Below are 12,654 nucleotides of genomic sequence, written 5' to 3'. Positions count from 1 at the left end.
TACGCCAACTTTGAGCTTATTTCGCAAAGTGATGGCGCATTTTACCCGTCTACCAACACACTCTGCTTTATTTTTCGATAATCTACACGGCATTCGGCGGCAACAAGCTCAGCTGAAAATTTGAATTTATATAAATGCAACAAGAGACGAGTTCTATGTAAGTTTTGCCATTCGTTTAGCTTCATAATAGTTTCTCTACTCAGAGCACAATCTGAAACTGAAAGCAAACCCATATTGAATGCGGAATCAACTTGTTACACATCTCTCTTTCTCGCAATCCCTCAGAGATGCCACACGAAAGACACAAAGACACGCGAGCCTTGCAGTTGTTTACATTTCTCTTGTGTTATTTTTTCGTTGCGGCATTACAAATATTTTTATATAGGTTGGCAGTTGGCTCGGTGGGGAGTAGATGTTACGCTCTGTACACTCGTAGTTATGTGTTATGTGGACAGGTTTGCTTCGAGCAGTACATGCTCCACATCATCATCATCGGCTTCAGCTTCAGCTTCAACATCATCATGATCAGCGAAAGAAGAAAAGAATTTAATTAAAATCTGAAATTACTGCCAACGGCAAAGCATACGACGAGGACAGGTTCGCAATTTTAGACGCGCAGCGTTTTCTTTTTTTTTATATTTTTGGATTTTTTGCAGGTTATTAAATGCATATTGCGGCATTTCTTTAAAGCCTTAAATGCTCGACAATTCAGCCACTCGACCACCACCCAGATGTCCTGCACTCACACACACACGCACACACACAGGAAAGTAAACCAGGCAAGTGAAACAGCATTTCACGCCCTGCATGCATTTAAATAATTCAATACGCCAGCAGCCGGGCAACTCCAAATAATTATTTATTGTGCTGCTCAACACATTGTACAAACGTACGTACGTTCGCCTTGTTCCACATATATTAAAATTAATGCCACTTTATGCAATCAGCTGCAAAAAGTGAGAGACATTGCGTATACGCAACGTGTGTGTATATTCAATACACGCTGCTTTTATCAATTTAATAGGATAAAATATAAGTGCGAGACGAGTGAGTCACGTATGTATGAACGTATTTAAGTATGTGACATACGTTTACATTAAATTACAGCAAAACATTGCAATCAGCCGGAGCAGCAAACAGCTCCAAAGAGACTCCAAACAGACATTTAATCCATTCGCAGTAATTGCGTAGAGTATGTGCTGAACAAATTGAGGGTAATATAATGAAATAAGTTAATTTCATGAGAATTCTTTTAATAATAAACGAAATTATTAAATTATTGATTTCTTTTATGCATTACATTTTATTTGGTTTATTAAGTGTATTAATAAATTCGACTCGACTATTGTTCATTTCAAAATTGCAACAGTTTTAATAGGTATTACGAAAAATATCAGGCGTCATCTGTTGTTGTTATTACTGTCACCTTTGTGTGTCTGTCCGTATGAACACCTCAGAGACTATAAGAGATAGAGCTATAATTTTTTTTCGACAGCATTTGTTATGTTTGCACGCAGATCAAGATTGTTTCAAATTTTTACCACGCCTACTTCCGCCCCCGTCAAAAAAAAAAATCGAATAACAAGCGTAATTTTAAAGCTAGAGTTGAATTTTGGTAGGTACAATAATAACTATAGTAGTTATGATTCCTGAGAATTTGGTTGCGATCAGATAAAAATTGTGGAAGTTATTAAAGAAATAATTTTGTATGGGCAAAAACCCCTTCTTACTAAGGGTCTTAGTTGCTTTGGCTGACAATCTGGTATATTGAGCCGTCCATGGTATATTTTGAATGCGGTACCATATCGATATACCACATATACCATTTTTTTTCGTACTTTTGCAGTATAATTGATATATTTTGAGAATAATACCGCAAAATATGTTGTTTTACTTAAAATGGGTAGCGGGTATCTCACAGTCGAGTACACTCGACTGTATTTTTCTTACTTGTTTATTAACAAATACAAATTTTTGCGTCAAGTATAATATTTATTTATAAAATAAAAATCAAATATTATATAATTATTTCAATGATAAGTCATTAGGTATCGGATGACAATTAAACGCTGTTATGACATGATTTGTATCTCAAAATTTAAAGATTAAAAAATAATTGGTTAGTAGATAAATCTGACGATGCCAACGACGCAATTCGAGTTTTCGTGTAATTTCATAATTGTCATTTCATTTGTATATAAGCACAAAATTTAAATAGATCCGCTGGTAGTTCTTTAACTTCTATTGTGTCGGTAAAATGAACTTTGCTGTATTATCCTCTGGAATACTTTTGTGTTTCTTGTATTTGTGTGTTAAAAGCAATGCAAAGGTAAATTCGTTTATAATCAGATTTAACGTCTAATATATCCCTACGATACATAGCGCAATTGGGACTATGAATTACTTAAAGTAGACACTACGTCGTCTGATGAGAATCTATTTAATATCAGTACAAGACTTGAAAACGGTGAACTTGGTAAGCCATCAATTTCAGGATATCTTGATTGGAAATACGATTGTGATGAAAATACAATGGTAAGTTGATTATCTCGCGAATGAAGGCATTATAATATTTTCACTTAATTGCAGACTGAGATGAAAATTTATCATTCTCAAAACGGAAGAGAAAACACCTATCATGAGCAAGCTTATGCTATCCCAAAAATGTCATTCTATCATTTTTTGGATCAGTATTGGATGAACTTGATCTATCCCTTCTTGGCGGATTGCTCAAACCTACCATCATTCGATAAATTTGTGCCACCATGGCCCAAGAGAACGTATCTATTTGATAAATGCAGACCCGAGCCAACTTCAGGTCCAGAAACAATGCCAAGGGGCTATTATAAATTTGTGTTTAAAATATTTGGTGAAGCCACTCTTAACATTGTAATTGATGTTAAATTAACACCAAAAGGCTTAATATAAAGTAAACATTAAACGTGCAAAAGTGATGACTAAAATCTACCCTGCAAGTTGAATAAAATCCATTAAAAAGAGTAAACTTAAATCATTTTTATTATAACTACAATCATTAGTTCGCGCTGATTATATAAAATATAAAATATAATTCAATAAATCTCAACTGTGATTTTTGAATGGCCTTGGTTAATAATCTAATAAGTTTTGGAATATTTTAGTACTTCGTCGGTATATTAATGTTGTATATTATAAAGATATTACTCTACTCTCATAGTCATGAAAAATCCGCTGTAACATTTTTAAATTTTTAAAGTTTTTCGGTTTTATTTTTTATACCCGCTACCCATAGGGTAGAAGGGTATTATAACTTTGTGCCGGCAGGAAATGTATGTAACAGGTAGAAGGAGGCATCTCCGACCCTATAAAGTATATATATTCTTGATCAGCGTCAACAGCCGAGACGATCTAGCCATGTCCGTCTGTCCGTCCGTCCGTCTGTCCGTCTGTCCGTCTGTCCGTATGAAACACTGGATCTCAGAGACTACGAGAGATAGAGCTATAATTTTTTTTCGACAGCATTTGTTATGTTTGCACGCAGATCAAGTTTGTTTCAAATTTTTGCCACGCCCACTTCCGCCCCCGCAAATCAAAAAAATCGAATAACAAGCGTAATTTTAAACTAGTTGCGAATTTTGGTATATATAATAACTACTATAGTAGTTATGATTCCTGAAAATTTGGTTGCGATCAGATCAAAATTGTCGAAGTTATTAAAGAAATACTTTTGTATGGGCATAAACGCCTACTTACTAGGGGTCTTAGCTGCTTTGGCTGACAATCTGATATATTGTGCCGTCTATGGTATATTTTGAATACGGTACTATGTCGATATACCAAATATACCATTTGGTATATTTTTAGTATTTTTGCAGTATATTCGGTATATTTTGAGAAAATACCGCAAAATATGTTTCTTTTATTCAAAATGGGTAGCGGGTATCTCACAGTCGAGTACACTCGACTGTAGCTTTCTTACTTGTTTTTTTAATAAATACACTATTTTTGCGTCAAGTAATTTTACTATATTTATTTATAACAATAAAAATCAAATATTATATAATTATTTCAGTGATAAGTCATTAGGTATCGGATGACAATTAAACGATGTCATGACATGATTTTTATCTGAAAATTTAAAGATTAAAAAATAATTGGTTAGTAGATAAATTTGACGATGCCAACGACGCAATTCGAGTTTTCGTGTGATTTCATAATTGTCGTTTCATTTGTATATAAGCACAAAATTTAAACAGATCCGCTGGTAGTTCTCTAACTTCTATTGTGTCGGTAAAATGAACTTTGCTGTAATATCCTCTGGAATACTTTTGTGTTTTTTGTATTTGTGTGTTAAGAGCAATGCAAAGGTAAATTCGTTTATAATCAGATTTAACGTCTAATATATCCCTACGATACATAGCGCAATTGGGACTATGAATTACTTAAATTTACCTCTTCGTCGTCTGATGAGAATCTACTTAATGTCAGTACAAGACTTGAAAACGGTGAACTTGGTAAGCCATCAGTTTCAGGATATGTTGATTGGAAATACGATTGTGATGAAAATACAATGGTAAGTTGATTTCCTTGCGAATGAAGGGATTATAATATTTTCACTTAATTGCAGACTGAGTTGAAAATTTATTATTCTCAAAACGGAAGAGAAAGCACCTATCATGAGCTACCTTATGCTATCCCAAAAATCTCATACTATGATTTTTTGGATCAGTATTGGATGAACTTGATCTATCCCTACTTGGCGGATTGCTCGAACGTTTGGTCTTTCGATAAATTTGTGCCACCATTGCCCAAGACGACGTATTTATTTAATAAATGTAGACCCGAGCCAACTGCAGGTCCAGAAACAATGCCAAGGGGCTACTATAGAGTTGTGTGGAAAGTAATTGGTGCAGCCACTTTTAACGTTGTAATTGATCTTAAATTAACACCAACAGGCTTAATATAAAGTAAACATTAAACGTGCAAAGGTGATGACTAAAATCTACCCTGCAAGTTGAATAAAATCCATTAAAAAGAGTAAACTTAAATCATTCTTATTATAACTACAATCATTAGTTCGCGCCGATTATATAAAATATAAAATATAAAATATAATTCAATAAATCTCAACAGTGATTTTTGAATGGCCTTGGTTAACAATCTAATAAGTTTTGGAATATTTTAGTACTTCGTCGGTATATTAATGTTGTATATTATAAAGATATTACTTTACTTTTTACTAAAAATGACTAGCGAATATCTCATAGTCATGCACAATCGGCTGTAATTTTTATACCCGCTACCCATAGGATAGAAGGGTATTATAACTTTGTGCCGGCAGGAAATGTATGTAACAGGTAGAAGGAGGCATCTCCGACCCTATAAGGTATATATATTCTTGATCAGCGCCAACAGCCGAGACGATATAGCCATGTCCGTCTGTCCGTCTGTGTCTGTCCATATGTCCACCTGTCCGTCTGTCCATTATGAACAGAGATCTCAGATACATTAAGAGATATATATAATTTTTTTCGACAGCATTTGTTATGTTTTGCACGCATATCAAGTTTGTTTGTATTAATGCCACTTTATGCAATCAGCTGCAAAAAGTGAGAGACATTGCGTATACGCAACGTGTGTGTATATTCAATACACGCTGCTTTTATCAATTTAATAGGATAAAATATAAGTGCGAGACGAGTGAGTCACGTATGTATGGACGTATTTAAGTATGTGACATACGTTTACATTAAATTACAGCAAAACATTGCAATCAGCCGGAGCAGCAAACAGCTCCAAAGAGACTCCAAACAGACATTTAATCCATTCGCAGTAATTGCGTAGAGTATGTGCTCAACAAATTGAGGGTAATATAATGAAATAAGTTAATTTCATGAGAATTCTTTTAATAATAAACGAAATTATTAAATTATTGATTTCTTTTATGCATTACATTTTATTTGGTTTATTAAGTGTATTAATAAATTCGACTCGATTATTGTTCATTTCAAATTTGCAACAGTTTTAATAGGTATTACGAAAAATATCAGGCGTCATCTGTTGTTATTACAGTCGCTTTTGTTGCCATTAAAGCTGTTAGGGACAGTTGTGACAGCCCAGCTAAACATTTCCTTCTTGGCTTTTTTGCCTCACTGCACATACACACGCAAACACACAGATATACTCTATCACATTTGCAAATCCACAGCTAAAACAATTAAGAATTTAATTATAAAATTAAAGTGCATTTGTGGGTGTTGCGTTTATTTAGCAAAACATTGTTTGGGCGTCAACACGTACTTCAGTTTCCACACACTCAAACACACACACACACACACACACGCACATTCGCACACTCACATATAGACGTGCAAACTTGGCACAATTTACACGATAAATTCATTAAAAAGGTACACAAAATGTTGCAAATGGTTGTAAGTATTCGCAGTTCTGCATGAAGTTGTATTAGTTTCTCTGCTCGTTGTCGTTGCTGTTGTTGTTTTTGCTAGCTTGCTGACTGGCATGTTTGCTTGATTCAATTTAATTGTTAATCAACATGCAACATGACTTGCAAAAATACAAATCCACAAATTGTTTTGGCTTCATTTAGAAATCAGCCCAAAACAACAACAAAACAAAAAACCTATTTTATAATTCTCTTTATAGTTTCGCTGTTTATTATTGTTGTCGCTGCGACATAAGCATAATTAATTTTTCGCTGATTTCGAGTACTCGGCCATTTTGTTCGGTTTAATTAAAATGTTGTTTTTGCCACAGTCACAAATTTTCGAAAGCCCAAACATTGCAAATTCAATGCACACTGCATTGTTTGTTTTTGTTTTGTTTATTGGCAAATTGGGGCCAATTGCAGAAATTATAATAGCAAGCGTTGAAGTGCATTGGCCGCATGAATGAAAACTAAATTTAAGTGAAATTATGTTATCCTCAACTTCCATTAAATTACCCGCTTTACCTCTTTGTACTATATAACCGCTATCCATAGGGTAAGAGGGAAAATTTCTGCTGTCGAAAATTTGGTATACGTTGCCCTCTATAAATACTTGGTATATTTTTAAAGTAGTAGTATATTGATATACCAAATCTAGTTTTTGGTATATATAAGTGTTTTTCAGTATATTAGTGCATTTATATACCAAACATCTTCTTGTGTATATGTTATATTTTAAAGTAATATTATATTAATATACCAAATCTAGTTGGTATATTTTTGTGGGTTTTCGGTATATTAATTTTGTTTATTTTAGCTCTTTTTTCTATGTTCATTTGGTATATTTTTAGAATAATACTGCACTCTCTTCCTTTTATTTGAAAATAGATGGTTATATCAAAGTCGAGCACACTCAACTGGAGCCTTCTTTCTTGTCTTACTTTACAACTTGACTTTCGCTTATGTTAAATAAACGATCACACATAATCTTGTCAACTTTTGTTGCCGCAATTCCAAGAAAAATACTCAAACCCAAATGCATATGTTTGAGTCAAGTTCAGTGATAAAGAAAAAAGTAAACACAGAGCTCTTAAAACTTTCGAGCAAATCTTGGCTTAGGTCAGCTCGATTTACAATCGAAGCGACCATAAATTCAGGACTTAGCCACACTCACAGAAAGCACTTAAGGGTAGCAAACATTTCAATAACAAAAAAAATAAGGGACCCTCTCCACTGTCTCTTTCTCTCTGGATCTCTGGCTCTCGTTCGCCATTTGAAATGACGCACAACATTTATGAGTGCAATATGGAATATTGGCGTGATTTGTAGCAATTTACTCATAATTCTATACTTTTCCTATATATGTGCCAGCGAGAAGGGGGGAGAGAAAATGGCGAGTGCCATTCATAAGTATATATGCCAATAAAGAGAATGCGGCTGGAAAATGTTGCTAAAGCAACACACCATTATTGTAAATATTTCATTAAGTTTTAAGTGCCTTCACACACCAGCGAAACAATAAAAGTGGCCCAGACACAGCGATTGAGAGGCAAAGAGAGAGAGAGTGCGAGAGAGAGAGAGAGTGAGGCGGAGGTTCGAGAGGAAACCAATTTCCCGACATTACTCATACGCAGCGTGAAATCTTTTTGAAGCAACGACGAACTTGTTCTGCGGCTGCTTCGCCTTCGAGCCGCGCGCTGTTAACTCAATAATTTTAATTGCCGGTCTGTTCGTTGCCGCCAAGTTCTGTTAGCCATAAGTCTTTGTGGGCTCGTCTTCAGCTGTATTTCTTCTTGTCGGTGTTTTTTTTTTTGGCTTTGCGTTCGTTCTACAATATAAATTAATTTATACGACCGCAGGAGGCTTGGGACCACCCACGGATGTTAAGTGTTTTTATTGGCTGCTCGTGCTCTTAGCATAATAGAGTCCATGGAATTTATATTATTGACAATTAGAAGTGTCAATAAATCTCGGAGTATTTGGCCTTTTTTTTCGTGCTTTATTTATACAATTTGTGACAGGCCAAATGTGACCGCAATGACTTGTTAATTTGCCTCCTCTGAAAAATTTGACATTGATTTTTATTGACTTGCTTTGAGTGTTCCGAGTGTTTGTGGGCTGGCTGTTCATTTCAAAAGCAAGTCGATTTAGGCAGTTCCTGTTCCTGTTGTTACGTGTGTATAGTATAACACAACCAGCATTTAAACATTTTAGTCGAATTTTGTGTGTGCTGTGTTCTTGGTTCGCCCGCAGTCATGACAAACATTTGCCAGGCTTTGCTTTTGTTTTGCTCGTTCGTTTGTTATTCTCGCATTTTTTAATTAAAATTTGTTGTTTTTCTTGCAAATAAACAAAGCTGCCAGCAACCACGAAAGGTAGCTCACACGTGCGAGCAAATTCCTGACAAGATTTTAGATACAACGCACAAAAAATAACAACAAAGTTCATTAATTAAATTTGTCATTTCGTTGAGCTGCCACCCAACACAAAAAAAAACACAAAAAAACACAAAATACGGCAATAGGCCTGCAGTGAAAATCACTTGACCGTTCCACACAATACCTTAATCTCGACACTAAAGTACCTTTGCTTTTATACGGATGAGATTTTCCCAGGAATTATGCTAGATGCGTTTGCTGTGTAATTAAGACGAAAGCGATTTTGAAAACAGTTTCTCTTCTCTCATTTTTTGTCTTATTTGTGCTTAACCTTGGCATCAAGTTTTTGGCTCACCTCAATCCACAGTCATTGATCAACGTCAAAGCGTCAGCGACAGTATTTGGTAGCAATATAATTTTGGTATTTATTGAAATAATGTTTGGAATGTTTCGCGTGTGTAACACAATTTACTTCAAAAATATCACATTATTTTCTTTTTATTTTTGCATGGGCGCTGTTATAAAATTATAAAGGCAACAAGAGCTGCGAGTGTTGCAGAAAGAGAGAAACATTCATGCACATCTCATCAGGATTCTTTTGATTTCTTTGCCACACACTTCAATACGCACTCGTGGCATGACGAATAAAACGAAAAAAAAATGAAGCAAAACAAAGCGCAAAAAATGGTAAAAAAAAAGTGAAGACGAGGGGAAGAAAAGGAAAATGTTGCGCCAAAAAGAAAATGAATGACGAATGAATAAACGCATGACAGGCCTGACACACTGCCATTCCGTCCCCTTTGCTCCCGCTTCCACGCCTCCACGGTCTGTGTCGCCGTTCTGCTTCATTTCTATCCGGATGCCTTTTCCAATGTGTGTGTGTGTTTGTGTGTGTGTCTGGCTGTCTGCCTGTCTTTTTGTCTAACTGTCGTGCCGTAGCCCATCGCATTTGACTGGCATGAATGACAAGAAAATCGTTACGCGCGCACACTGACATTAATTGAAGCTGATTCATAAAGAGTAATACATAATAATAATAAAGGCTGCCAGAATCAACGCAAAATGTATGCCACATATGTATGTACGTTGTGTGTATATTGCGTATCCGCAGAGTAAACCCACCGGATGAACCGACGCATTTCTCTTTGTTTTAAATTGAAGTGAAAATATTTACAGAAATACCAAACGCATCGAATCCATTGCAAAAGCTCGCTGTGTTTGCCACATGCCACAGTTGTGCATCCATGTTTGAGCTGAAGATGTCACCGAAGGTGCATGCAACTCTCATTTGATTGACACTTTGTCTCAGACTAAGCAATTCTGAATTCACATAGATAGCATTTAGACAACATTCCAATTGCGGCTGCATTTTTGATATGAATAAAATTGGAATTTTATAGTATTGTTTTGATTGAATTTGGTTTCAACTTGCTACAAACTTTACGTAACTTAATGATTTAATGATGAATAATTGAGTGTGCTTCGACAATTTTCCTGTGGAAACCACAAATGAAATCAATGTCAGAAATTAATTATACGCATATCAGTGGTATGAAAGCATTAACCTCGAAGTTGCTCGCAGTGAAAAAAGAAGAGAAAGTCACCTGGTGGGAAAAAAAATGTGAGAAGTAAACAGAAATGAAAAAGGGAAGCACATACGAGTATAAAAAGCCCATCGATGAATCCATGGCCATTTTGAGTACGTAATTACTACTTGAAATTAAAATTGGTGCAGCCCACGTACGCACACTTCGATGGGCAGATATTCCATGGAAAAGAAATACATACACACACGCTCACAGACACACTCACTGAAGGCAAAAAGCAAATGTCAAAAGGCTTTTAAGTCCTGAACCAAGAGCAGATAAAAAGGTCTCTTAGGCAGAGCAAACGAATTAAATAGATCAACGCTAAATAAATAAACATTGTAGGATAAATATAATAAATTATAGAAAGGAAAAAAATACAAGAAACATATTTAAGACATTAGCAGAAATTAACATTCAAATGTGTCATAAATTTGTATGTATTTTTTTGTTCGTGCTTACACAAAAAGAATAAACTTGCTAAAATCAAAAATAAATTCTTGGCACAAGATTTTTAGGTTGAATTAATCTAAAAACAAGATTATGTTTTGAAATCAACTTAAATCAAAATTTGCAGAGTATTTTTTAATCAAGATTTTTTCTCTATTTTCTATATTTCCCTATTAAAACATTCACAGTTCGGGTGTTTTATAGTGTGCACATTGCAAGCTCTTTAATCACTTGAGATTCACGAGCATGAAGTTGTGGGGTGCTGACCATTCAACGCCTCACTTCAATTGAACATATATATAAAATATAAAATCGGAATGGGAGCAGGAAAACGGAACAGTATAACGAAATTAAAAAAATTCAATATCCTGTATAAACAAAATTATAAATAAGTATTTATTGTAATTATTACATTTTGCAGTCTGCCTCTCTCTCTCTCTTTTGTTGGACATTTTCATAGCCAGCCAACTGTCACAGCTGTGTCCTGTTTACCTATATATCCTTATATATATATATATATTGTATATCCTTATCGCTCGCTTCGCTCCGTCCACACTTTTGTATGCCTACTTAACCTTCGTTTTATTCATGGCTACGAGCTGCGCCCATCGACCAGCACTGGCTGCCAGCATTTTTTATGTTTATTGTTTGAGATTTTGCCACTTGGCCAGCCAGTCACATCTGCAGCCGCCTCAATTGCACTTGAAATTAATTTTTAACTTCCGTAAATATTTCGTGCAAGCTGTAGTCACATTTTGCGCCATCTCCCGGTTTCATCTCCCATCTCCATTTCCATTTCCATGTCGACGACTTCCCAAGTAATCGCCCCATTTGTCGAGCAGACTTCATTTCGGCTCGGCCTAATGACGGGCATGCATCAAACTTGGCATGAGGTGCCATAAAAATGAGACACGATTTTTGGGGCAAGCAACTAAAATAAATAATTAATTACGATAAGACATGTTCACTTCACAAAGCCAAAGGCAAAGGCCATTACAAGGCAAAGCGTACAAAAAAATAATAAATAAACTGCCTTAAAATGGCAAAACAAACGCAATTATTTATGGCAAATGTAATCAAAATCATAAAACACCAATTTAAATGTTACGGCCAGTAAGTGAATAAACAAGAAGGTGAATAAAAGCAAAACAGTGCATTATAATTTTTCAAATATATCAAATTTATTTACAGCAAGGGCTATATTAGGTATAATGATACAGTATTATATTCAAAATATACTAAAGATTGAAAATTATACCAGATTGACCTACAGTACTTCATTCAAAATATACCAAAGAGTGCAAAATATATCATCACCAAATCATCTATGACTAAGAATTAAGACAATTTTTATCTCATCGCAAACACATTTCAGGAAGGATACAAAATATATTGCAATCTTGTATAGTCTCTGGATCTCCTTCAGATGCCCCCTTCTGTCTGTTACGTACATTTCCTGCCGACACAAAGTTATAAAACCCTTCTACCCTATGGTTATCAGGTATAAGCACAATTTTTAAGAGCACAACATGAGGATTTATTTATTTAACTAGTTTTAAAATGTCAACGGCATTTTCAAAAATTATGAAACAAAAATGTAATTAGTCGTAGGAATATTGTAATTGTGGTAAAATAAACCCCAGATATTATTTGCATGTGTCCTCCACACACACACACACACACAGAGAAACGTGGCACATTCCCAGCTACAGTTACAGCATCCTTTAGTTGATTTCGTGAAACTTTCGGGCTTGGCTACTTTTTGTGGTGGCCAACGTTTTGCTGCTGGTGTTGCTGTTGTTATTCTTGTTTT

General features: G+C 35.1%; 2 protein-coding genes across 2 annotated transcripts; both read left to right on the top strand.

Moving 5' to 3' along the window:
* The first annotated feature begins 2,241 nt into the window (after positions 1-2,241).
* On the top strand, positions 2,242-3,057 carry LOC133839459 (uncharacterized). The gene is made up of 3 exons (XM_062271043.1): positions 2,242-2,329; positions 2,383-2,535; positions 2,590-3,057. The coding sequence occupies exons 1-3, from the start codon at positions 2,258-2,260 to the stop codon at positions 2,926-2,928; spliced, it is 564 nt and encodes a 187-aa protein (XP_062127027.1). The 5' UTR covers positions 2,242-2,257; the 3' UTR covers positions 2,929-3,057.
* Positions 3,058-4,257: 1,200 nt separating this feature from the next.
* LOC133839029 (uncharacterized) lies at positions 4,258-5,011 on the top strand. The gene is made up of 3 exons (XM_062270330.1): positions 4,258-4,346; positions 4,400-4,552; positions 4,607-5,011. Exons 1-3 carry the CDS (start codon positions 4,275-4,277, stop codon positions 4,943-4,945), a joined length of 564 nt encoding a protein of 187 aa, XP_062126314.1. The 5' UTR covers positions 4,258-4,274; the 3' UTR covers positions 4,946-5,011.
* Positions 5,012-12,654: the final 7,643 nt, after the last annotated feature.

The sequence above is a fragment of the Drosophila sulfurigaster genome, chromosome 2R, assembly GCF_023558435.1.
Source record: "Drosophila sulfurigaster albostrigata strain 15112-1811.04 chromosome 2R, ASM2355843v2, whole genome shotgun sequence".
Lineage (NCBI taxonomy): Eukaryota > Metazoa > Arthropoda > Insecta > Diptera > Drosophilidae > Drosophila > Drosophila sulfurigaster.
Note: the sequence above shows the minus strand (reverse complement) of the source record. Positions and strands in the feature narration are given on the sequence as shown.

What these genes read in the sequence shown, in the direction of transcription:
- LOC133839029 (XM_062270330.1), top strand. Translation starts at nt 4,275, where the DNA reads ATGAACTTTGCTGTAATATCCTCTGGAATACTTTTGTGTTTTTTGTAT. An exon ending in GTGTTAAGAGCAATGCAAAG is followed by an intron (nt 4,347 to 4,399) that starts GTAAATTCGTTT and finishes TACGATACATAG; the next exon opens with CGCAATTGGGACTATGAATT. An exon ending in ATTGTGATGAAAATACAATG is followed by an intron (nt 4,553 to 4,606) that starts GTAAGTTGATTT and finishes ACTTAATTGCAG; the next exon opens with ACTGAGTTGAAAATTTATTA.
- LOC133839459 (XM_062271043.1), top strand. Translation starts at nt 2,258, where the DNA reads ATGAACTTTGCTGTATTATCCTCTGGAATACTTTTGTGTTTCTTGTAT. An exon ending in GTGTTAAAAGCAATGCAAAG is followed by an intron (nt 2,330 to 2,382) that starts GTAAATTCGTTT and finishes TACGATACATAG; the next exon opens with CGCAATTGGGACTATGAATT. An exon ending in ATTGTGATGAAAATACAATG is followed by an intron (nt 2,536 to 2,589) that starts GTAAGTTGATTA and finishes ACTTAATTGCAG; the next exon opens with ACTGAGATGAAAATTTATCA.